Source organism: Phoenix dactylifera, unplaced genomic scaffold, assembly GCF_009389715.1.
Source record: "Phoenix dactylifera cultivar Barhee BC4 unplaced genomic scaffold, palm_55x_up_171113_PBpolish2nd_filt_p 001295F, whole genome shotgun sequence".
NCBI classification, from domain to species: Eukaryota; Viridiplantae; Streptophyta; class Magnoliopsida; order Arecales; family Arecaceae; genus Phoenix; species Phoenix dactylifera.
Window position 1 is genome coordinate 48,398 of NW_024068627.1, and position 26,060 is coordinate 74,457.

At 40.3% G+C, this 26,060-nt stretch overlaps 2 protein-coding genes across 14 annotated transcripts; one reads left to right on the forward strand and one right to left on the reverse strand.

Annotated features, from left to right (window-relative positions):
- The first annotated feature begins 1,665 nt into the window (after positions 1 to 1,665).
- Positions 1,666 to 5,523, forward strand: LOC120108364 (nitrate reductase [NADH]-like). The gene is made up of 4 exons (XM_039121951.1): positions 1,666 to 2,814; positions 2,932 to 3,072; positions 3,623 to 3,855; positions 4,038 to 5,523. The coding sequence occupies exons 1-4, from the start codon at positions 1,761 to 1,763 to the stop codon at positions 5,358 to 5,360; spliced, it is 2,751 nt and encodes a 916-aa protein (XP_038977879.1). The 5' UTR covers positions 1,666 to 1,760; the 3' UTR covers positions 5,361 to 5,523.
- Positions 5,524 to 11,730: 6,207 nt separating this feature from the next.
- On the reverse strand, positions 11,731 to 25,760 carry LOC103710541 (pentatricopeptide repeat-containing protein At1g71060, mitochondrial-like). 13 transcript variants are annotated; one of them, XR_005509742.1, is made up of 7 exons: positions 23,670 to 25,756; positions 14,367 to 15,202; positions 14,215 to 14,297; positions 13,800 to 13,888; positions 13,546 to 13,670; positions 13,072 to 13,145; positions 11,731 to 12,373 (listed from the first exon to the last, which is right to left on the reverse strand). XR_005509742.1 is itself a non-coding variant. In XM_039121946.1 (2 exons), the coding sequence occupies exons 1-2, from the start codon at positions 25,303 to 25,305 to the stop codon at positions 23,870 to 23,872; spliced, it is 1,353 nt and encodes a 450-aa protein (XP_038977874.1). In that variant the 5' UTR covers positions 25,306 to 25,760; the 3' UTR covers positions 23,806 to 23,869. The 13 variants fall into 13 exon arrangements, 1 of the variants encoding a protein (XP_038977874.1); XR_005509739.1 differs by having other exon boundaries at positions 13,800 to 14,297; XR_005509740.1 differs by having other exon boundaries at positions 14,215 to 15,202.
- Positions 25,761 to 26,060: the final 300 nt, after the last annotated feature.

The following is a 26,060-nucleotide window of genomic DNA, read 5'->3' on the forward strand; positions in this document are numbered from 1 at the left end:
TTGAAGGGAGTGTAGTTTTCATACATCCAAGGTGGAGTTTTTAGACACCACAAGATCTCCCTCTACTCCACTGGCTTCTTCTTATGGTGGGTCATCTCATCATCTTGATCCTTCCACTTTTTCTCTACTCGATCGTTGCCTGACTCTCTCAGAGCATTCTTAGTCTCCTTGGCATTGATGTACTTTCTTGCTTGAGCAAGGAGCTTTGAGAGGTCCTTGGGGGGCTTCTTGCAAAGAGAGAAGCTGAATTGGATATTCTTTAGGCCATTCGTTAGGGTTGCTATAGCTACAGTCTAGTCGAGGTCATGGACCTTCGACGCTTCGGTGTTGAAGGGTTGATGAACTTGCGGAGGGTCTCATCCCACTTTTGCTTGATCTTCATCAAGGTGATAGAGGTCTTATAGTGATTGTGGTTGCTGATAAAGTGCACAACGAACCTCTGTTGAGCTAGTCGATTGAGCCAATCGATTGCAGCTGAAGGCTAGAACAACATACTTGCGAAGCCCTTTTTAACATGGCTGCAAAGAGAGGACGTATAATGGCATTGGACGCTCCATGTAAAAGCAAGAGTGCCTTGGAGGATTCCATGTAGTCGACAAGGTCTATTATGCCATCATATGGCTCCACCTAGGGCATCTTAAATCTTAGAGGAAGAGACTCTTCCATGATTTGCTTGGTGAAGGCCAGCATGTTGTTGAGGGAAGGCTTGCTCAAAATGTCGATCCTTTTTCCCTCACCTCCTCCATGACCTGGGCTAGGTTCTCATCCATTTTATCAAGCCAAAGGGTCAGATCAATCCTCGACTCCTACTAGGTCTACCGCCTCTAGGTTGCTGCACCGGTCGTTCCTTCTCTAGAACTAGGTTCCTAACAAGATTAATTAGGCCCTGGACTTATTGGAGATTGTTGAATTGCTATGTGGTCAGCAATGCTTTGGAAGATGGTTGCGGCGATAGATAGCCACGATTGAGGGAGATGGGATTCCTTTAGATAGCAAGCTGTAGACATGTTAGGGAGGTTCCTCCTTCTTGGAGGCATGGCATCTCGTTCATTTTTCCACAAACGACGCTAATTTGTTGCTACCGATCTTCAGAACCCTAATATAAGTAGCTTTTGTTAGTTTGCAAGACAGCAAACAAGGTCAGAGAGCATGCCTCTAGTTGTTGTCTGAGGTGAGAGGGCCCGAGTCGGCTCGATACTGAGGTGAATTGTCATCTGGCTGAGTCGGAAAACTCGACCTCAGAGGTCTGTTGTTTCTGCTCTATTCAGCTTGGCCATCCGGTTGTTGCTGGAGCTTGAATTATATCAAGGAGGTGTTAGAGTTGCCACATTGCTATGAGCTGGTCGAATCTGACCATGACACTATCGCCATGCCCATGTGATGCCATAGTTTCACTCCCTTGTTGCTCACCCAATCCAAAATGCTGGAAGGTGCTTGTCGAGCTTGAGTGCTTGACGTAATAGCAAATTTCAGCCGGCTCGATGAGCAACGAGCCGACCTGGAGCGAGCCGAGCAGTTCCATCTGGACTTGGTGCATCTTCAAGCCGGGCCCAGCTCGCTTACATTAAGCTGGGCCCCATCCACCCCGGCCTTCACACGTTCGTTGGGCGCCGGCATCTCTCTAAACCCGCACCCGTTTTCTGTATAAATTGATCCACGCCCTCCTCTCCTCACCCCCAGAGTTCGGACATCAAATCCAAGTCCATTTTCTCCCGTTTCCATTGACGAGATCCCTCCCTATCTCTTAAAAGTCTCCACCCATGGCGGCGTCTGTCGACAACCGGCAGTTCGGCCGCCTCAATCCGGGCAGCGGCCTTGGCAACCCGGTGGGAGCAGCAGCGAATAACTTTCAGAATACCCACCGTTCCAACTCCCCTGTTCGGGGCTGCAGCTTCCCGCCCCTTCTCCCCCTGCCCCCCGCCGGCGACCGGCATGGCCGCGACAAGACCTACCACGACTCCTCCGACGACGACGACGACGACGAGGAGGAGGGAACCGACTGGAAAATCGTCTACGGTGTCGGCAGCAGCCACCTGGAGGTGGAGCCGTCGATCAACGATCCTCGGGACGAGGCGACGTCGGACAGCTGGGTGGAGCGGAACCCCTCTCTCATCCGCCTCACCGGGAAGCATCCTTTCAACTGCGAGCCCCCGCTGGCTCGGCTTATGCACCACGGCTTCATCACCCCGGTCCCCCTCCACTACGTCCGCAACCACGGCGCCGTGCCCCGCGCCGACTGGGACGCCTGGACCATCGACATCACCGGCCTTGTCAAGCGTCCCACCCGGCTCACCATGGACGAGCTGGTCCGCGACTTCGCCCCGCTCGAGATCCCCGTGACCTTGGTCTGCGCCGGTAACCGGCGCAAGGAGCAGAACATGCTGCGCCAGTCGGTGGGCTTCAACTGGGGCCCCGCCGCCGTGTCCACTTCGGTGTGGCGAGGCGCGCGGCTCCGGGACGTGCTGCGCCGGTGCGGAGTGATGGGTCGGAAGGACGGCGCCTTCCACGTGTGCTTCGAGGGGGCGGAGGACCTCCCCGGCGGCGGGGGTTCCAAGTACGGGACAAGCCTCCGGCGAGAGGTGGCCATGGACCCGTCGAGGGATATTATGTTGGCCTACATGCAGAACGGCGAGATGCTCTCCCCGGACCACGGGTTCCCGTTGCGGGTGATCATACCGGGGTTCATCGGCGGCCGGATGGTGAAGTGGCTCAAGCGGATCATAGTCACCCCTCAGGAGTCCGACAACTACTACCATTACCGGGATAACCGGGTCCTCCCTTCCCATATTGATGCCGAGATCGCGAACTCTGAAGGTATTAATTAAATTGAATCTAACTGAAAAAATTTCGTCTTGTTCTTTCTCTTCACCCTCTAATTGATTTAGAAGAGGACTAATTGATTGTTTTCATGGACTCTTTTGGTTTGAAAAGCTTGGTGGTATAAGCCTGAGTATATCATCAACGAGCTGAACATTAACTCGGTGATCACCGCACCGGGTCACGACGAGATCCTTCCCATCAACTCATTCACCACGCAAAGGCCATATACCATGAAGGGTTACGCATATTCCGGTGAGTCGACGACTTTAATTTCTTACCTGTTTTTAGCCTGTAAGTTCCTGAGATATATTCATCAGCTTTTGTTTTGCACAATAACAATGAAATAAGACCAAGAAAGCGATCAAAGGTCTCAATATGTTATATTTGCTATTTTTATTCCACATTATAGCTTGGGTTCCAAATTATTACCTCATTTCCTGTCGCAATTCTATCATTTTTCAAACTGCACGACTTTCTAAACGCGGTTGGACTAAGTATACAGGCCAGGAGATTACGATCACCACACAATTATTTTCGAAAAGATATCATGACTATATGTAGAAGCTTGACTCTCACCACTTTATTATTCCGTCCTTTGGGAGACACTTGTAGCTGGCATTCTAGCCATCTAGCTTTTTCTTGAACCAGAAGGTCCCTGAGGACTTGTCCCGGACGACTGGTGCACTCCTTTTTTTTTTTTTACATTTTTCCCGGTTGTAACTTTGGCTGCGGTACATCACTTTTTCTGATACGTAGGGACTTCTGAGGGACGTCATTGACTAAAATCTGATGGATTGAACAGGTGGCGGTAAGAAAGTAACGAGAGTGGAAATTACATTGGACGGTGGAGAAACGTGGTTGGTGTGCACCCTTGAGCATCCGGAAAAGCCCAACAAGTATGGTAAATTCTGGTGCTGGTGCTTCTGGTCGGTGGAAGTGGAGGTTCTCGACTTGCTTGGAGCCAAGGAAGTAGCTGTTCGGGCATGGGATGAGACCCTCAACACCCAACCAGAAAAGTTGATATGGAACGTCATGGTAACCGCGAAATCCAATCAGTTCCTCTAACATAAAATATATAAATAAATTTATCTTATTCTATTAGCTTAAGTTTTTGAATAGCAAAATATAAAATATATAAATAAATCTACTTCATTCTATTAGCTTAAGCTTTTATAATAAGTGGTGATTTCAGTGGAGATATAATGGTGGTGATGCAGGGCATGATGAACAACTGCTGGTTCAGGGTGAAGGTGAATTTATGCCGACCTCACAGGGGCGAGATCGGGCTCATGTTTGAGCACCCAACCCAACCTGGGAATCTATCAGGTGGGTGGATGGCACGGCAGAAGCACCTCGAGACCACTGATGGTGGACATTCCCTCAAGAAGAGCATATCCACCCCTTTCATGAACACCTCTGAGAAACAGTATACCATGTCTGAAGTCCGCAAACACTCATCCCAGGACTCTGCTTGGATTGTCGTCCATGGCCATGTCTACGATTGCACCGGCTTCGTCAAAGATCACCCTGGTGGTGCGGACAGCATCCTCATCAATGCAGGCACCGATTGCACGGAGGAGTTCGATGCTATCCACTCCGACAAGGCCAAGGCCATGCTCGATACTTACCGCATCGGCGAGCTGATCGTCACCGGCTACTCCTCTGATAACTCCGTTCATGGTGGTTCTAGTCTCTCCAACCTCGCCACCATAGGGGAGGCCTCAAGAAACCCCACTGAAGCTCTTACGAATCCACGAGAGAAGGTACCTTGCAGGCTTGTCTCCAAGACCACCATATCGCGTGATGTTCGCCTGTTCCGCTTCGCACTCCCCTCCAGCGACCAAGTTCTAGGCCTCCCCATCGGGAAGCACATATTCCTGTGCGCCACCATCGACGGAAAGCTCTGCATGCGGCCTTACACCCCAACTAGCCCTGTCGACGAGGTCGGCCACTTCGAACTCCTCATCAAGATCTACTTCAAGGGGGAGAACCCCAAGTTCCCCAATGGCGGGCTCATGTCCCAGCACCTGGAATCGCTCCCTATGGGCTCCATCCTTGATATCAAGGGACCCTTGGGCCACATCGAGTACGCTGGGCGAGGGCACTTCCTGATCAACGGCAAACCAAGATTTGCAGCAAGGCTCGCGATGATTGCCGGCGGGACAGGGATCACACCGGTGTATCAGGTGATCCAAGCGGTGCTGCGGGACCAGCCGGAGGACCGAACGGAGATGCACCTGGTCTATGCGAACCGGACGGAGGACGACATACTGCTAAGAGATGAGCTCGATGGATGGGCCCGGGAGCATCCGGACCAGCTTAAAGTGTGGTATGTGGTGGGCGAAGCGAAGAGAAATGAGGAGTGGCGGTACAGCACTGGATTCGTGACCGAGAGCATCCTCAGAGAGCACATTCCAATGGGGGGCTCCGAGGACACACTGGCCCTCGCGTGCGGGCCGCCGCCGATGATCCAGTTCGCCGTGCTTCCCAGCCTGGAGAAGATGAACTACGACATCAGCAGTTCTTGCCTTCTCTTTTAATTGGAAAGCTGGATTTCCCAGTTCTTGCCACGTGTACATACCTGTTACTTTCTCATCGTCATCTATAGAATAAGGAAAAAGAGAGCTTGGAGAAAGAGAGAGTCGTATGGAATCTTTCTTTCTTTAATTTAATTTAATGCGTATATTATTGTTGTTTGGAATCTTTGAAAAGAGGTTGTGGCTTTTGGTCTGATACCATCTGGCTCTAGATGCGCGTTGAATGGATCGAAGAGAAGTTTAACAAACCACCCAACCGAGCCTTGTGAGCTTGTCATTTTGTCGAGCATCCCCGGTCAACAAGCAGGCTGTTCCTCCCGCTCTCATTGGAGCTCCCAATCTGTTGTTATATTTTATGTTTTTATAACTTTGTGTTTTAGAGTCGGAACCCTCTCAGGCTGGTGCAAATAAAATATAGCAACGCTGTATGGGCCCTAGAGGTGAAAATGGGTGAACGGAGATGAAAGATGGGAGGCTTGGTGGGATGAGGAATTGGTGCATCTTACAGTCACAATTACAGGTATAAAGTTTTATTCATAGTTGATTTACTTTAAGGCAGATCCAACACCAAGTGCATGGCTACTACCTGTTTGCTTCTCTTTGATAACTCCCTAAATGCTGTAATCACTGCAAGAATCTAATGGGCATTTTCTTACTACTTTATTCTTCTGAGTCCTGTGATATGGTTGGAAGTTGTGTGCAGAAATATTCTTCTGTATTTTGTTTTATGAACTTCAGCTGATGGTGCTGTTTGAATTTTAACCAGACACTTTGGTGAAACGTTTGCAGGTTTTATATCCTCCAGCTTTAGTGAAAAATTCTCCACTTTTCAAGTGCTTGATTTAAGTAATTGGAGGATGTAATCAAAATCTTAATTTTGGTTTTATGTCAAAAATTGTATACCAGAATGGAAGACCGATTTCATTGTATAGGATTGGTAAGGCTCGATCATAGTTTTATAGTGTATGGTGAAAAGGATTTACAAGCTAGACTAGATCCATATGGGCGGTCAACATTATATACACTAGTTCTCAATTGAACACTTCTGTATCTATTTTTTGTCACTTGAATTCTTTTTTTCTTTCCCCCCCGTTTTTTTTCTGTGGGAATGCATTTGCTTGGTGCTTGCTGCCAAGCCACCAATTCTTAATGAGAACTTTTTTGATGGACATCTAAATTTAGCGTCATCCCAGCACAAATGGACATTACTAATCTAAATCTATGAACATGAAACTGAAAGCTTTAGTAAATCTATTTTTATTTTGTCATAAAATGCTTGTGCACTGATCTCTGAATGTACCACTGCACAAAGCATATTAACTAAGTATTTTTATTTTCCCCTATCCCTTTATTTTTTTCAAATATTTATTTGCCATCAATTTTTGTTAGAGATTCAGAATAACTTTGAATTATCAGGATAAGCTACAAAATTTATATGTTTTAAGTCTCCACAATCTAGATTGTTCACATTATAAATATATGCTTACATCATTGACCACTCATTTATTGTTTAATAATATGAAGGTGTCTTTGACATTATAGACTTGGCCAATTTATCCAAAGTTGCGGCATCTGGCAGCTCGAGCGCTTCAGGAATCAACTAAACAATTACATTCTATGGGACTTCTTATTAATCAGAAGTGCAGCCTAGAATGACAAACAATGAAACTGACTAATGTGAAATTGTCTCGACGCCTATGGAGACATGAATCAGACTAAATCACATGACAAACTATTTTGAAATTGTTCAAGCCCCATTGAGGCACCCCCAAGTTGCAAGTAATTGCATGCATGCGAAAATATAAAATAATATAAAAGCATGAACAATTTAATGATACCAACTGCTACAATCTCTGGTGCCAAATCTAAACAGAATGCTATGTATAGTGCTTAAAATATTGATCGCAATTCTTAACATTCTCGCAGTTTTCTCTTTCTGATCCCAGCATTAACTAGGCTTCTAACTTCAATTTTCAGAAAAAGGCTTTGAATTTTTATTATGATGACTCTCTTCTAGAGGCACGTTTTGTCCTGAAGAACTTGAATGATTTTATGTATTATCGAAACATTTGTTTATCAACTCTGACCTAATTGGTGCATATAATTCAGAAAGCTGTGGCATGGAGGCCTCAGATAAAGAAGTTACATTTATGGAAATCAGTGAACTCATTTGCTTGTCTATATGATGATGGGATGGGAATGTTCATCTTTGTTCCTATACCGATCTTTCTGTGGTTAATTTCCTTTCATTTCTACTTTCCATTCTCGGCTTGTATTCAACCAGGGATTTTGCAGGGGTTTGGAGATCTCTCTGACTCTTGCTGGGCTGTAGTCGCATCACTTCTTGTACATTTACTAGGCTTGCTAGATCCTTGAGAGTTTGGATGATTATCCTGATGTTTAGTGAGCATTACTTTGGTGTTTGTTTTTCTTTGGAACATCAGATGACGTAATTATATGCAGATGTCAATTTTAGTGCTTATTTTCAGACCCAATATTTTTGACATTCTAATATATTCTCTCTGTTGAGTGCTGTAAGTGTACATTATAGTGAAATTCAATATTGAATCCAAGATGAAGATACATTCAATATTCACTTTGTTCTTGGTAATGAATTCATACCATGGTTGTGTTTGGGTATTCAATTTCAAAGTCATGATTTCATTCTTTGTATGAATTTGAAATTTTCAGCTTTCAAATTTGTAAGGTATCATGTCTGTTGTTAATAAAAGAGAAGGATCAAATATGGAAAACCATATCACCAAGGGCTTGCCTAGATAGTATCACCCCTTGCCACTTGCACAAGAGGAGATTAATGTTTGATTGAGGGTGGTGTTTGTTTAAGCCATAAAAAGCTTTCTTGAAGTGACAAACATGTGACTGTCATGTTAGAAGCAACAAATCCAGGAAAGTACTCCATGAATATTGGATGGTCAAGCTAGCTATGGAGAGAGGCATATTTAAGAGCCATTTGTCTAATATCCTTTCCTTTCACCATCACATGTGTAAGAATAACACTCATAGTACTAGGCTTAATAACCAGAAAATGTTTCTGAAATATCGAGCCCAGCAACTTGATTATAGCCTTTATACAAGTTAAGCTTTAAGTCTTTCAAGAGAGCATTTATTCGTAGTTTGGGCTTATACCCCCATTTGCATCCAATAACATGCATATTAGGTTGATGGAGAAGATGATCCCATGTTTGACTAAAGATGAAAGTATTGTCGCCAAAACCCGATCGGGTGGTCGAAAGACTCCTAGCCAGTTAGCACTCTAGTGAGACAATGATTCTTGGTGCATTAATTCGCTTCTCCGCATGCTAAAGAAGAAAGAAAAGGCTCACCGGATTAGCTCCGATTGGGCTATCTGATGCTTAAATCAGAAAGGGCTTTAGGAACAGCAGATGAAAAAAAGCAAGAAAACCAGAGAAAATAGAGAGAGAGAGAGAGAGAGAGAGAGAGAGAGAGAGAGAGAGAGTATGAAATATAGTAGCTATGAAGCCCAAGAGGGATGAGTGGTGAATTGAGTTTTTCAAAAACTTTAAGTAAATATAGCAGAATTAAATGCTTAATAGAAGAATATATATTTCAGCAAATGACTAATAAGCAAATATGCAAGAAATTAAAAGCAAGTAAGACAATCAACACAAACACAAGAAACCCTTCTTCAGTCTGTGCTCTCGTCCATTCCTATCCATGCCCAGTCTTCTCTTTCTATTCCTGTAACTGTTCTTAATGCTCTCAAATGGGAGTTTAGGAATTTTTTATGGGGTCACGCATCTGATCGGAGGGTTGTGCATCTTGTATCATGGGAGTGAATTTGTTCACCTAAGCCAGCTGGCGGTTTAGAAATTCAGTCTCTTCGTACTATTCAGCAAGCTTTGTTACTAAAGCTGGCAGCCAATCTAATACTCAAACCAACATCTTTGTGGGTTCAATTAGTTGCTTCCGTATACCGGTTTTTGGGCTCTTGGAATTCTCATCGGAAGCCTAAAAATTGTTCACCTATTTGGAACAAACTTTGTGTTCAGGGGAATCAAATCCAGTATCAATTTAAGTGGCTGGTAGGGAATGGTCAATCAATTAATGTTTGGACCGATCCTTGGATCACTAATCTTCCCTTGAGTCATTGACCTTCATTACAGATGCTTCCTTTGATCTTGGTCAATTTCGGGTGGCTGATTTTATTACCGAAGATAATAGCTTGGATTCTATACAATTATCTCGGATTTTTAATGCTCACATGATGAGCTTGATTTTATCTTTGCCTCTGGCGCATGGACAGTGGTCTGATCAGCTTGGTTCGACTTTCTCTAGATTTCAATCTATTTCTATTAAGAATGTAGTTAACCTTATTAATAACAGGGAGTTTTCTTTCGAAGCCAGTGATTTCTCCTGGAAACTATCTGTACCAATGCAAATTAAACGTTTTTGCTGAAAACTTCAGTAGCTTAGCCTTCCATGCAAAAAGTTGTTATTTCGCAGGGGAATATGGCCTTGTGGACTGTCAACACTCCGTGGTCACATGTGCATTGATTGATAATTGTTGGGCTCGACTGGCCACGGCAGTCATTGTTGAGTTTGTTGCATTTCCTTGCTAACACTAAGCATGGGAAGGAGGTTAAAGCAGTGATAGCATATATGACACGGAACTAGGTCGGTTCGGCTATAAAAATCGAACCCTCCCCAACTACTCCAAGCCGAGCTGAATCAAACTGCTCGAAGCAAAACTGGTGCGAACGCCCAGTTCACATTGGTTCGAACCGGTTCGTATCCCCTCCCCTTTATTTAAAGGATAGGAAGGCAGAAGAAAACTTCTTGAGCATAGCCCGGTAGAGAGCTGTTTAAACAAGGCCACTATGCTACCAAGTCAACTCAATCAGAAAGGCAACATCTATACTCCAAATATAACCAAGGAGGGCACAAAAGAAAAGTAGAAAACAGCTCAATGCAACAAAAAAGAAGAAAAAAAGATAGTCGCACTCCCGATAGAGCGCGCGTGGAGGATGAATCAATTTATTTAGATTCAGAAACCAGGAAGAACAGCAATGACAATTCTGATGACCATAGATCTGGTGGCCAAGAAGGAAGTGGAAGATATAAGACCACCGTTTATGAGACAGACGTAGAGTGGTCTTTGATTCACCAATGAGTACAAATTTATGCATGCCATAGAGAATAAGAACCACAGTGCAAGAGCTAGTAGAGCCCATAGGGATATGTTGCATATAGAAGACAGAATCCTCGAGATCGGTTAACAAGATACAATGCAGTTGCAAATGCCCTCGCACGTTAAATAAAATCCATAGACGTATCAAGTTCCGAGTCGTATGCTAAATCCTATTATCCATAGCCACAGGCGGCCTATGACCCATATAAATATGGATATGAATATGGTACATCTGAAGTATAATCTTCCAGTAGCCAATACCTTATGTAGTTGGAAACATCTTATGGGTCAAATTTTGTTGTCAGCATATTCGGATGGACCCCTCCACAATCATATTACCAGTCAAAGAATACCTCTCAGAGCTAAAGCTTCAAAAAGAGATATAAGACTACTTATAACCTGAAGTGCATTTCGCATGGAATGAGCGTATAGGACTACAATGTCACTTTGTTAGAGAGGTAGGCGAATATACCTCCTAATTATGCTGATGACCCAAATATCTACGAGAAAGATCGCTATTCGACAAGATTCTAGATATGGATATATATATATTGTTCTTTAAATATATTATATTATTTTATATTTTGTATATTTTTAATTGATTTTAGAATATTTCATGTTGCTTCTAGCATGCAAAGCATTCTAAAAATAATAATTACTCTTAAAATTATTTTATATTCTACATCACTCTAAAGCATCAGCATCAAGAAGCATCATTTAGGATGTATTAAGATGATAGAAACATCAAAAAATATCAAAAAAATTAAATTATACTTAAAATTATTGAAAAATTAGAAAACAATTGATTATTATTAATTCAAACTTAAAAATATTAAAAAAAATGGCACGCCGATTTTCTATCATTTGTTTGTACGATACCGGCTAACCGGTATAGGTCCCAGTACTGATTCAGCAAACCTTAACTCGGAGACTATAAAAATATTAAATTTTGTTTTTAGGCATTTTTCATAGTCTAAATCATAATAGATAGCATGGATCTTCAATTTAAATGCCCAGTTACTAATTTTAAAATCTAGAAGAGTAATAGAGAGGAGCTTAATCTATCTCATATATATATATATATATATATATATATATATATAGAAAGATAGAGAGAGAGAGAGAGAGAGAGAGAGATACAAATACAAACGTAAGCATTGTTGAAGAGAATAAGAAAAAATATATAGGTAGATGCAGTCATTGTCAAAGATCATATTACTCATCAGAAGAGAACATGAGAAATCAATACTCAGTCAACAAATTCATTCACTTTTCATGTGTAGAACTATATTATTAGATGAGAACATGCAAGTGATAAGAATAGAAGATGTACAACTATACAGAGGAAAGACTTAGTAGTAGAGTAGCAAGAGAAGTAGTCAATATATCCTTCACCATGGGACAAACTCGGGCCTAATCAACTGGGCACACCAACCCTCGTGCAACCATGCCAAGATTCTTGACAATGTCTTCAAACAAGTGTTTTCTTCCACCATCCCCACAATCTCTACTTACATCATCTCTTATCCATAACATAAACTGGTGAAGCTTAGGGCGAGATTAGGGCTGGCATGTTTCAGAGGATGCATCCATGTAGAGACTCCTCTAGAATGATCATGTTTATTATATAAGGATAGTTTTATCTAGGGCTTTGGATGTAGCTACTAATGCTTAGAAAGGGACTTGGGCATACCTCTTGGGAAACCAAGCTAAGGTACTCGCAATTGCTGAGATGATTTTGGATGTTTTTTGAGATAGCTGCTCATGGGGAAGTTGGTTAGGGCATCAGAACCTTTATAATTCATTGCAGCAAGATCATAAGCTTTTGCAGCCTCCTCTTGAGTCTCTGCACGAAGGAAACCTATTTAGAAGTCGGTATGCTAGATTTAACATCTTTTTTTCTCTTTTTTGTGAAAAAAGAAAATACTTTCTCTCTCTTCGATTAGCAAATATCCAGTATGCCTACATGTGATATATCCACATATATGTTTATTCACATACATGTAGAAGCATACATATAAACATGAGCACATATATACATATATATGAAGAGAGAATTTTTGAAGAATAAGCAATGGAAACAGTCAAGTGGAGATAATTTTTGCTAGTGGCAGCACGAGTAGCATTAACATAATATTTTCAATACTTAAGTCATGCTGACAAAATGATCTTTGAGCATTTTCTTGAGATGCTCTTTCAATTTCAGTGTTTCCTCGACTCTGTGAAAAGAAAAAAAAAGTTGCAGTTATTTGTTCCATTTACATTTGGGCATGATCATGAGTGGAGCAAGCAAATGGATACATGTATGTAGATAACTATCCGCATATGTTTGAGCATTGGACTTGGTTTACTTAGAAGATGATGAACGGGAAATGCCCATATGCAAACAAACAATTAATGTGATATTAACATAAAATGTGCTTCATTTAGCTGTTGTAATATAAAAATTTAAGTATGATTGCACTTGTTCAGAAAAAAAAGTTGATTGAATGTATGTTAGTCATTTTTTGAGGAAATAAAGAAAGCACCAAAGAGAACTTATACCAAGAGTCCCAAGATAAAGGTTTTTGTCATGAGCATCATGAATTCTAGCCTCCCATCTCCTGCTGGAGTTGTGCCTGCCAAAATTCCAAAAGGTGCATGAGCACATAGATACTAGATCTCTTGCATATAGTATAAATATGATTTACAGTGATATAATGTGCAGCACAATTCTTTAATTGGTGCTTCAATTTACTTATTCAACCAGTGATGACCAGTCATTAAATACTAAAATGGCATTACAGTAGAAGCATTTCTTTATTCATTTAATATATAATTAAAGGCTGGAATCAAGACCAGCACATGTTATGCATTTGGGGAAAGGGCTTCACAATGAAGCACTTTAATATTCAGTACCAATTATAATCCATTTTATATGATAAATCTTTAGCTCCAAATCTGAAAATTACCTGCTTCATCTAATTATATATGCATGGTAAAAGAACCCACAAATCAGACATATTCAATAAAAGTTACCGAGTGAATCCATGATATTTTTATGCTCCTCTTGTAAATCCATTGCTACTACGTCAAAGAGAAGCTACATAATCAATCTTGGACATGCTTTGCATCTCCTGGCACTCATTTACATACGTGTTTTCCTACATTTGGAAATTTCACTTAAGAAATTGCTATTGATGCTTTGGATAATTTATATTTCTTGGATTGTAAAGAAACCACTACGCACTGATAAAACGTTTAAGATAATATTCGATATAATAAAGACTTACAGGTAAGTTAAGAATAGTTCCTCATCCCCAATACTTTAGAGAAGCAAGATCACAGGCATGAACAGCTGCCTCCTCATCATCATACACACCTAAACCACACCATCAATTATGCATTCAATCAAATAAATTGAGGGATCTTTTCTTCCATAGGGTACTAATTTATATGGTTACTTATGAAGCAAAAATATCTTAAAAATTTAAATCTTTCCGAATGTATGTCTTATAACTAACCCAAGAAAATTAGGTTGAGGACAAAAGGATCACAATTTCAGTTCACCACCAACAACCAATAAGAAGTGATAAAACCAAAAATGTTACCACAAAATATGCAGCAATATAAATTAAAAAATAAAGTAATCAGCATAATGTCCTTTCTCCCCTCTTTCTATTTCCTGTTGTTGCTTGTTTCTTCTACCTTATTTTCCCTTCTTGTTTTGGTGGTGGTTCTGAAAGTCCTTATCCCACAGGTGAGCTTCATATTTCCCAGTCCATTTATGCCTGTGGACATCCCTTCAAATTTAGTACAAGAAAAATCAAAATAGCTAGTTTATTTTATCACTTTCTAACCTTATGACCCCTTTGTAGATGGAAGTCCTCTTCCCCTTTTCCTTCTTTAAATTGGAATCATTAGACTTGTGAGGTCTTCGATCAGTCTTATTCCTAGGTCCATGATGATGGATTGTACTCGCTGAAGCCATGAAAGACAATGTGTGGGAACCACAAGGGGATTTTGACGAATAAGGAGATGATGAAGGGTGCAGGAGAATTCTTCATCTATGGTTAGCTATGGTAGGGTAATGGCCCTGTATTCTAATTTTTCTTCTTTTCTTGACCGAAGACCTATTTAGAATTCAGGTTGCTCGTAAAGGTAAGCCATGGATAGTTTTGCCCATAATTTTGCCAAAAGCAAAGGAGAAGGGTAAAAGAGGGGGGTTTAACATTTTTTGAGGTTGTTATTACACTTAGCTCAAAGGTTTCCCATACTTTCACAAGTATCAAGGTGCGTCCGTGGCACTCATTAACTCAACTATGCCAGTTAATCTTTTCTTGGTTGGTTGGCATGCCTCTCCACTTGTTAGAGCTTTAGGTTCTGTGATGCAGTTAAGGAGCCCTATGGGTTTCCTTAACCTACATGAGATCAAAGTAGCATAGTGAAAATAGAAATAGAAGTCAAACAAGGAACTGTAGGACCCAATCGCTCTTCGCTCCTCGATGAAGGATTGTCACTGTTTATAGTAACTGATCCACTCATAGGATCCCACTGCTATGAACAGACTGCTCGTGGCCACCAGCTGATGCTTCTTTGATAGTCGAGACACGAAGCTCATTTCCACTGGAAATGTTTGATGTGAGTTAAACCTTCCCAGGTCAAGGATATAACCAGCCTAGGGGTTTCAAAGTGCCTAGAGAGAGATTTAAGAGGAATTAGACTAATTTTGGAGCAGACAATAAATTAAACCTAAAATCATTCAACAATTCATTTATATGATCTAAAATTTAAATAAAAAAAAAATAAAACAACCAAAATAAAGGACTAAAAAATCCAACACAATCAGTTTTTAATTTAATGCAAAATATTTTATTGTATAACTTTATGCAATCCAAAATGTAGAGTTATTATCTTCATGGCAAACCATGCTAACACATATAAATGAGCATTATAATCTAATGGTTTAACAAAATGGAGAAGAAAAGAATTGGAGAGGTGCAATATATATAGATAGATAGATAGATAGATCCCAATGTTGATTTTGCCTTTACACTTGCAATTGGTCAATGGAGTATATGCTAAATCAAATACTAGCAATTCACGAGATCTCATATGACTAATCAATAAAGTAGAAACAATAGTTGTGGCCAGAAGATGCACCCTTTCAGAGTATATAGATTGTTAAAACCTAACTGCAACCTACCATCCATATCTCAGAACCGACGAACCAATGCCTGACTAAATGAATTCCTTTATTAGATTGGAAGTGCTACAAAAATAGTAAAAATCAATTAACCTATGACTTATAGTTTACTTTACTCCTTAGGACTAATCGAGGATGATTCGAACGGAGGGTTTCGGGCGGTCTAGCCCTTGCGTTTTCCAATTCGATAGTGCCACCTCGTCCGGAGGAATTATCCGAGTAAGGAATTGGAATAAACTCTTTCCATGAATTGGCGGAGTTGGAGAAGTATTGATTTTACGGTTAAGGGGAATTGGAATAAGGAATTTTCCTTCACCGTGATGCGAAAGAACCAACTAGTCGCTTAACGGACCAAAAAGATTAATTTGCCCTTCATTATAAAATCTCATTGTGCTCTGAAACTATAAGCATTTTGGTATTTTGATATGAATTAAACAATTAGAGGTGAAAATCCTCTACGAACCTGTTTAGCCCCCAATCTCTATTCAAGAGATTAAAGAAGATTGCCGAGCTCTCTTCTAGTCTTTGGTTCTCTACACTATAGTTTATCCAACCACCGACTCTCTTCCCTCTCTTGACCTCTCCATACAATTGTTAACTAGTCAAAGCTATCAACGACATCCAAAAGGATGCCTCTGCCAAGCATGGCCACCACTAGAATCCTTCTACTGTATTCCAATACTACTCTGCTCCTAATCCCACCTCCGGCAGTAGCCCCTCCTAATTCATCCAAACCCATCCTTTTCAACATTCTCACATATGGCCCCAAATCTCTCCATTGCATTAGTCCTCATCCATACAACCTGCGTCCAGCCCTAATTCACGACTCCCTCCAACTCATCCCTACCCCTACCTTCGTCTTAGCCTCTTACTCTTCTCCCACCTTTGACCACACCCACCATACCCAAGGAATATTGTACCATCCCAAACTGCCTAGTTCGGGGTGTGTACCAAGCTATGCCGAGGGCAGGCCAGCACGATTTCCCCCCTTAATTCGAAAAATCCAGCGAAACATGAAAGAGGGAGAAGGAGAGAAGAAGAGAGAGAGGGAGGGAGGGGAAGGGAGACAGAGGGAAAGAAGGGGGAGAGAGAGAGGAGGGATTTCGAGCTTCCTCTCCTCCCGTTGCACAATAATAGGGGTGGAGCCCCTATTTTGAAAATGAAACTGAGGCTCCATCCCTTTTTTCTGAATTTTTTTTTAAGTAAAATCGACACTCTCTCCCCCCTCCCTCTCCACCTCTTCAACGAAAGAGAGGTTCCGCGCCACTTTTCATGCAATCGAAGGAGAGAGGACTCAAAAGCCCTCTCCCTCTCTCGGCCTCTCTCTCCCCTTCGCTCTCCCTCTCCCTTCCCCACTCACTCTCCCTCTCCCTCTCTTTCCTTCCCCCTCTCCCCCTCCCTCACCGGCTCTAGCTATGTTAGTACAGGCGTACAATGGAATGGCACGATACTGTACCATACCATCAGCAACTAATACAAGTTCAAATACCAGCACAGCATACCTTGCCTATAACTCTATCTCTAGGCGCAATTCCCATTCATATCTCCCATTTCTGAACCCATCAATCTAGGTGTAATGTAGTTTAAACTTGAATAAGGTTCAAATTTAATTGAAAATAATCAGAGACTAAAGGTGCACAAAGATGCTAAATCTCCAAGAGTCTAGGCACAAGGTGCAAAGCAAGGCACGTGCCTTGACAAGATGAGGTGCAAATACACACACACACACACACACACACACACATATATATATATTTGAAAAATGGTGAATGCATGATACTAAACATGTTCTACACTGCAATGTCAGTTTACCAACACTAGTAAATTTATAAAGCATTATAGTTAAGAACTTCAGATTATGCACATATAAAAGACATAGCATGTCAAATATCAAATATACCAAATGAAATGTTCAAATGCAAGGCAATAATAACAAGCAAATATGAATTATATGAAGATATTAGATTATTAACAAGTCAAAAAGTGTTCAAAGATTGAAAATCATTTGTCTCAATTCAAAAGTCGGCACAGGGAAGCAAACATTTAGAAGTTCAAATGCAACTCTAAAAGATCACATCATCTAATGATGAAATCTCATCCAACTTCCTAAGATATTTAAGATATCCTAATTCCTGAACATCATCCTTATCATCGTCATCAAGAAGTGCAATACCTTCGCGTTCATCTTAATGTCAAACAATCTTGAATATTTTAGACAGCATGTGGAAGAACCAAAACAAGAAAAGGGACTGCTAGTCCCTTTTTCAGACAGCAGCAATGAAGAAGTGGATTGTCCTCCCTTGTTCCAGTCAGCAAGAGAAAAAAATGATGAAAGAAAGAGACAACAGGTTCCTGTTTCATCCTGAAATGAAAAAAGAAGAAGAGAAGCAGCTCACTGCTCTGTTCCATGCAGGAAGCAGAAGACGTAGTAGACGAAGAATAGAAAAAGAAAGGGGGGCTTCAGTCCCCTGCTTTACAAGCAGCAGTCAAAAAAAGGGGACTTTAGCCCCTGTTTCACACAGCTGCAGAGATGCTCCTCTCTAAAGAAGAGAAGTAGGAAGAGGAGGAGGAGACTTCAGCTTCCTGTTTTCACGTAGCAGCAGGCAAAAGAAAAAGGACTTCAGCCCCCGTACAGCAGGAGAAGAGGAGGAGATGATGCTGCTGAACAAGGGAGGAAATGAATGCGAAGAGGACATGCTGCTGCCGAACAGTTGAGGAGATGATTCAGTCAAATAGTTAAATTTAACTATTTGAAATTTTTTATAGTTGTTTTTGAATCAATATGCTTTTCTTATCAAGTCTTAAGATTCTTATATTTAAGTCTCTGATAAGAATGTTAGGATTTTCTATTTTTAGGAACCCTAGTACTTAATCTTTACGTTTTTCTTATAGTCCTATTTTGAGTAGGAACATTGTTGATAGTCCTTTTTAAGGTCCAAAATCATTAGGAAATTTTTAAACTCATTGCGATTGTGATTTGGAGAGACTTTCTGTGCTTTTATGTAAGATTGCATAAATAGAGGAATTTATACCATTTTAGAAAAGTATGTGGCTGTTCTTTTGTAAATTGTATGGAAAAGGTCTATAAGTATCCTAATTAAAGAGTCACATTTGGTTAATTAGGATGGCCGTTTAACCATAAATGGATAAGAGACAGTATTCACTTTTTGATGTTCGATCTTGAACAGATTGAAGTTATTTCTCTCTCTGCTAAGAACTGTAGATCTGTATGTTGTGTACATATATTTCTCTCTTATCTCTACTGTTTGCACTGTAACCTCACCTGTTACTTTCATCCCCCCTCCCCAGTTACTCTTTTTCATCAAATTTAATGTTTTGAAGAGTTAGAATCAGACGAAATCATATCTACAGCTTACCTCTACCATTTAAATTAATTTTCACAATCAAATATTGTGCTGGTTTTTATCACACTCACCCAATCTCTCTCTCCACCTTCACCAAAAAGTCCCCCCTTACCCCTTGGCCAGCCAAGGCCAATCAACCCACAGCCCCTCCATCTATTTTATATTTCCAATAATTCTTGTATACAATTTATTTTTAAATGTCTCTTGTATCTGACAGGTTGACCCAATGGCTGAATTAGTGACTTGATGACTCAACCCCCTGTCTAAGTCATTATCTTATATGGATCTGACAATTATGCTCCCTTATAACTTTCAAGAGGATGGGATTATGGTGTAGGACTAAGTTACCTAGTCAACAATTAGCTCGATGAACTATCCCATGGACCTTGTGACAAAACCCAGCTAACCAAATTCAACTTGCCCATGATCCCAAGATCAAACATGATCTGATTATTTGATATAATAGCATACCCATGACGGCCCTCTTCAATTAGAACATAACAATCTGATTTAAACTGATATCTGAGTTGGCAAGATCAATCTCAACTAAATTGCAATTCAGCCTAGTTTTAAGCTGATTGTTCAAGATTTATAATGAATGAACTTTATGAGAGGTTTCATATGGTTATAACCTTTTATACATATTTCCTATAAAATGCTTGTCCAGGATATAGTTAGACAGGTGTATAATCCTAGCATCTTAAACTCCTATAAGTGAGAACCAAAGAGAATCATGCCTCCTGTTTGCCTTTCATAACACTTTTTGCCCAATGAATTTTACCAAACTGAATCATAAAAGCAATGAACGATAGAAGGCTTTAAGAGCCCATTAAGAACTTATTTGAGGCCCACTAAGATGTCTATTAGTTACAAAATTTAGTCTGGCATGCCTATAGAAAATTTTAAACATGCAAATTTTTGTCAACTATCGGTCATTTGATCAATTTTTGAGGCAAAAGATTCTGTTTAAAATATTTATCCATAAAAAATTACATAAAAACCCTTGATAATAATTCTGTTCAGGACCATTTGAAGCATCCAATGTATGATGAAATGCAGTTGATGGATTTTATCTATTCTATACATTTATTTGATAAAAAACTAAAGATCTGATGTTGCTAGAATGTGATGATTTATGATCAAATTAAAAGAGTATAGTTTGCACTTCATTTTAGCATTGATATATGCAAGATTATTTTTAAAATGATGGTTAACATCTAAAAGTTATCATAATTTAAAATTCATGGGGAATGAAACAATATGTACTTAGTGAATATTGGGTTATCCTCTTGGGTGGGCTTTAGACTTTTAAATTCTGCACTGGAGTCAAGTTACATAGGAGAATAGCAATCACACATTAGTTTGCATTACAAAGTCATTAATATGTGTTAGCATTTTGGATCATGAATTGCATATCTCACAAGATAAAATTTAGAAAGCATTGACACCATCAAGTAGACTAAGATGCACACTTATTTATAACTACAGAATATGTTATGAATTCTTCCACTCAGAAATAATATACCAAGATATGTCGTACCGGCCCGAACCGGACGATACGGAGCATACCGTACGGAAACAATTCAATATGGGTATCCAGTACGGGTGGCGTACTAACAGTCGGTAAGCTAAAAAAATTTCGTACCTTACCGTACTGACACTGTGCTAGTGTGGCACCAGTACGAGAACCGATATGAGATCCAGTACTAAGACGGCAAACCTTACAATATACAATTGCCTAAAGATGTAGAATCTGAGTTTACAATGTTCAAGATAATGAACCATCCATTCTACTTGATGACAGTAAGCCAAACAGTAAGAGTGTCCTTATTATCTGATGCCATAATATCAAGTTTCAATACATGATTGTCAACAAACGAGTCCTCAAGTTATCACCCAGGAAGTTTGATGAAATTGATAATACATACAGAAATAATATAGTTTAGTTACATTTTTCTTTCTTTTGCTAAAAAAATCTATCTGAACTCAAGCTAATTAGCATGTGGACAATCAAGATTCCATCACTGCAATTTTCTTTGACTTCTCTTTTTATGCTACCTTGTTTTAATGCCCACTTTGCATACAAATATAGCAAGGATATTCATTTAAATGCTCTGATCCTCCTATTAGATATATGATGAAGCTCTTCCATTGATATTTGACATGTGTTTTATACTTTAATTGTATAAGACATCTTTTCACTTATTATAGAAGTTTTATTGAAGAACTATTTTTGTGCATTGAACAACTTACTAGAAATATTTGTGCATAAAAGATGGAAATGCTTGCAATGAAAATATGCACTGCCTCTCACAACAGTTCCCGCCTTCAAATGGTGGAGAAACATACACACACAGAGACACACATACAAAGAAAGGGGTTGTCATGATACCCGAATGGCACTGAACAACTCACATATCAACCTCCATGATTCACACAATCTGGGTAGTGACCTGGTTTTGCCAAAACTAGGACTTATCGTGCCTGGTGTACTAGTACCCAGTTAATATGCACAGTCCCCAAATCCTTCATATTGAACGATTTGCCTAAATTCATGCTAGAGAAGAAGAGTTCTAGACAAAAAAAATTTGAATTTTTTTTTCTATTTCCTTGCAAGTAAAAACCAACCTAGAGAGAGCTGGTGCTTATTAAAGGAAAGATGCAGTTGAAAAATGTGGGGGCGCCACCAAGGTGGTAGCCTAGTGGTACTGGGCAGCAATTCTAACCATTAGGTTCTAAGTTCGAATCGCTGCGGCGACGATTAAATTGTGGACCGGAGCTCACTACTTTGGCCACTGCTTGGACTTGTGGTGTAGGACCGCTCTTGAACCGCTAGTAGCCGGGGTGGTGCCGGGTGTGACGTACTCACACGTGGGACTCGAGCCAGAGCTCAGAGGAGTAGCTGAGCCGGGCCTACGGGTGGGGAGGGTATGAGTAAAACCGGTCGGGGTGCCCAACACACGGCCATTTCTGCCCGCATTGAACATTCTCCTGGCGGGGCGGGGGCCTAGTGGGGGCTGCTACGCAGGGGTGGGCTTGTCCCTTCCTCCCCCCTACCCCTTTTCTTTAGCAAAAAAAAAAAAAAAAAAAAAAAAAATGTGGGGGCCAGAGAAGCAATATACACATATCTTGGTTATAAGCTTTCTTCATCATTAATACTTTTACTTTGGACACTCTTTAAACCCTTTGAAATGCCACGTATAACTCAATATCAAGAGCATCATATAACGATAGAGAATTATCTCCAATTAGTGTAAACAAGGATTTGAGTTCTGGCCTTTGCCAATTTGTGCCATCCAGCATGTGCCATGCCAATACCAGACCAGCACATCATGCAGATGCATGCCAAGCACTAGCACCACATAGCACATAATTTGCTTGAAACAGGGCAATACAGCACTATCAAGAGGCACTTAAAAACCTAGAGTTAAAAACAGCTAAAAACCATTGATTCAACATTCTAAACAAGGCTCTGGTACATACAGAATATGGTAAGACCAAAAAGGAATGATCCTTGAAGCAACTCATACCGTCATTTATAGCCCACTTTTACACATCTTAAATTAACAAATGTAATGACAAGAAATCCTTTGGTCAGGTGGCAACTTCAAAGCCAACTATCATCATATCATTACTGCAAAAGATTCCCTAGGAACATCAACCAATTCATTCAGTGCCACAAGAAAACAAAGTAGAAATTGCATGTCAACAAAACCATATTTCATGATAAGACACTTTGGCTGATGTTGATAATTTTAATGAGCATCTCTAATCTCAGCTGGATCTTGAGCATGATGGTTAGCAAAACTCTAAATGTGCTTGTACATGTAAATAAAATAACTCCCTACTCAGTTTACTATGTCTGCACAACTTAAATGGCATATATTTAGTAGGCACGCATGGTAATCACATCTGACATACATAGTAGGCCTCAAACCTCATAACAACTACGCAATGTGGCTTCAGGCCTGAGTGCATAAGTACACAAAGTAAGCTCATAACCTTATCCATGTGGATATAATCCCACTTTCAACTATCTATTAATCTGATTATGCATATAATGCTTCGTCACAATGTTAAGTTATATAAAGAACTTTGCAAATGATCCCAAATCTATAACTTACATACATCAACAACACTTGTCACCCTTCATCTCACATAATTAAAATTTCTTCCAGTTGTACCTCTACTTTTATAAGAAAAAAAATCTCAAAACTAAACATCACTACCATATAAAAAATAAGAGTAGGGAGGCTTATATGTTAGAAGTGATAAATAGAAAACAACAAATGATGTTGTATTTGCTTAAATATTGAACTAGACAAGGTATCCAATATTTGTGTATGAATTCTATAAGTTTTACATCATAGTCTGATTGAAATTTACCATAGAACACCATATTTGATGGTTCTTCAAATCATGTGGAATGACTGAAAATACGCACAAATAAGTCAAAATCATTTGTTCTAGTCTATTACAAGATTTTAAAGGTAATGCAAGGTAAATATTTTCACTAACTCACCTCTCTGTTGTTTACAACCTTTGTGGGCAGCCTTAAAAACTATAAAGCAATTATTTAATGTCATACTTACAGTTCAGAATGGAATTGTCTGAATCCATACAAAATTGAGATGTAAATTGTCAAGAAACATCATCCAGCATCTGTGCTTGAGTAAACCTCAGAAATATAGATTTTAATTCTGAAGCCAAATCTCCCCTAGCCATTTTGTGTAAATCTTTTGCTACTCTCATATAAACAGGGAAATTGGGTTTCAGTCCCTTCTCCATCATCTCATGAAGAACCCTGCCTGCTTCTACCACCCTCCCTGATACATGGAAAAGGCTGGCAAGTAAGCTGTAATTCACATTGCTTGAGCACTTATCCTTCACACTCATATCAACCACATACTTGTATGCATCTTCCACTCGCCCCGACCAAAAATATCCCTTTATGAATGCTGCATGCATTGCCATCCTTGGCTTAATCCCTTCAGACAAAATCTGGTTAAGGAACTCAACTGCAAAATCCATCCTATTGGCCTTACATGCATGAATTATGACCATGTCGAAAGTAACAGTATCTGGAAGGTAACCCAATTCTTCCATTGTTTTGAGCAACTCACAAGCTTCAACAACCCTCTTGTTCTTAAACAGGCTCCCTAGCAGATAATTATATGATTTGGTACTCGGGTTGCAACCAAATGTTCTCATCTCATCAAGTAAATCTTGGGCCCCTTGGAAATCACCATTCCGACACTTTGCTGCAATAAGCACATGGTAGTAAGAAGTCTTTCTTGCTGTCTCTTCCATTACAAAGATGGCAAGATGAAAGGCATTAATCGCACAGAGCACCTTAATCACTGAGTAAATTCCAGACCCTCGACATGACCCTCCAACTCCATTTAGTGTTTCAATGATTTTGCTGATGGAATCCTTAAGGCTAATAGAACTGCGAGTCAAAAAACTAAAAGCCTTTTCGTTGAGACAATGCCCCTTTGAAGAGAGCCCGCATAACATTTGGAACATAGTTTCAAAATCATCTGACCGACCAAGATTGTTTACAATCTGATTGTAAATTCCTGCAGTAGGCCTAAAATGCTGGCCAGAATTCAAAACCCAATTAAAGAAACATAATGCCGAAATGCCACGATCATTCAAAACATGAAGAATCTCGGCAACTAAAGCATGGGAAAGCCTCAAATTTATCTGATTCAACTTTGATTCCAAATCACTTGCATCTCCTCTAATCATTTCGACAATCTCAAGCACCTTATTTGGATCTACTCCCACATTATGAAGCCTAGGTTTTCGTTCAGTCATTCCGGATCTTCCAAAAGTATTAGGAACACCGGGTCTCTTAGAAGATGTACGAGAATAACTCGAAAACAAATGAAAGCAAAATCTAATAGACCGTGGATGTGGGAAGCTAGATCTCGAAAGCACAGCCAGGATTCTTGTTCCTGATGCCTTGTAGATTACAGGATAAAGGGTTGAAAACAACCCAACTGGCCGTTTAACATCGAATGGGGATAGAAATGGGAGTTTTGAAAGAAAATGACGATAATTAGGATCAGAATTTGGGGCAGAAAGTGAAGAGAGATTGGGATTCACAACAGATTCAGATGAGAAGATAAGAAGGGAATGCTGGCAAGCAGCGAGATTAGAACTAGGGTTTAGAGTAGAGATTAATCTTTTCGGAACAAAACCGATCGGAACCATCCGGCACATTAGAAAAGCTGGAGGAAGGGAGCTAAGGTTGAGATTTCGAGTGGGTGATTGATAAGTAGTAGGGTTTAGGGTTTTACGAAGGGAAGATTCGGAAGGAAGGGAAAGGAAGCACGACGAGTTAGGGTTAATCTCCGGCAACGAGAAGGGGATGGGTAACGGCAGCGACGGGCGGCGGAGCAAGGGGTTCACACCAGCGGAGGGAGGCGGCGGTGGACCAAAGGTGCTTGCAGTGCAGCGCGGCGGCCGAGAAAGGGGAGATGAGGATGCGTTCACAGCGGCCCGAAAGCGGGGGAAGGAGAAAGGAGAGAAGGCGAGATACCGTGGATGGCATCGGTGGGAGTAGCTGGTTCTGGGCCGCTATCCAGTGATGGTCGATAATGAAACGAAATTTATCATATTCCCGGCCGCCATTGCACATCAGCCATGACCTTTTCTGCTCGCATCAACCTTTTTTTTTTTTTTTGGCTAAGGCCGCATCAACAATTCTTCAATGGATGAAATAATATTTTTGTTCAAACTTTTAATTAAAGAAAAATTATTCAACCCATAAGCTGTTCATAAAATAAAATTACATTTCGCTGTAGTTTATAAATATAAAATAGTTTTATTTAATAAATAGTTGAAGAAAAATATTATATTTGGTGATAATGATTTGGACCAAATAGCCTTTTTACTTATTTTTCAATTCTTTCGTAAGAAAATTATGGAACATTAGAGTCCTATAATAAAAATGATGACGGAATTCTTGAAATCAT

Excerpts from the sequence above, each read along its gene's own strand:
- LOC103710541 (XM_039121946.1), bottom strand. The coding sequence starts at position 25,305 with ATGTGCCGGATGGTTCCGATCGGTTTTGTTCCGAAAAGATTAATCTCT. Across the intron at positions 23,904-23,986 it reads CGAGTGGAAGATGCATACAA|GGAGGGTGGTAGAAGCAGGC; the intron begins GTATGTGGTTGA and ends TCCATGTATCAG.
- LOC120108364 (XM_039121951.1), top strand. The coding sequence starts at position 1,761 with ATGGCGGCGTCTGTCGACAACCGGCAGTTCGGCCGCCTCAATCCGGGC. Across the intron at positions 2,815-2,931 it reads CGAGATCGCGAACTCTGAAG|CTTGGTGGTATAAGCCTGAG; the intron begins GTATTAATTAAA and ends TGGTTTGAAAAG. Across the intron at positions 3,073-3,622 it reads GAAGGGTTACGCATATTCCG|GTGGCGGTAAGAAAGTAACG; the intron begins GTGAGTCGACGA and ends TGGATTGAACAG.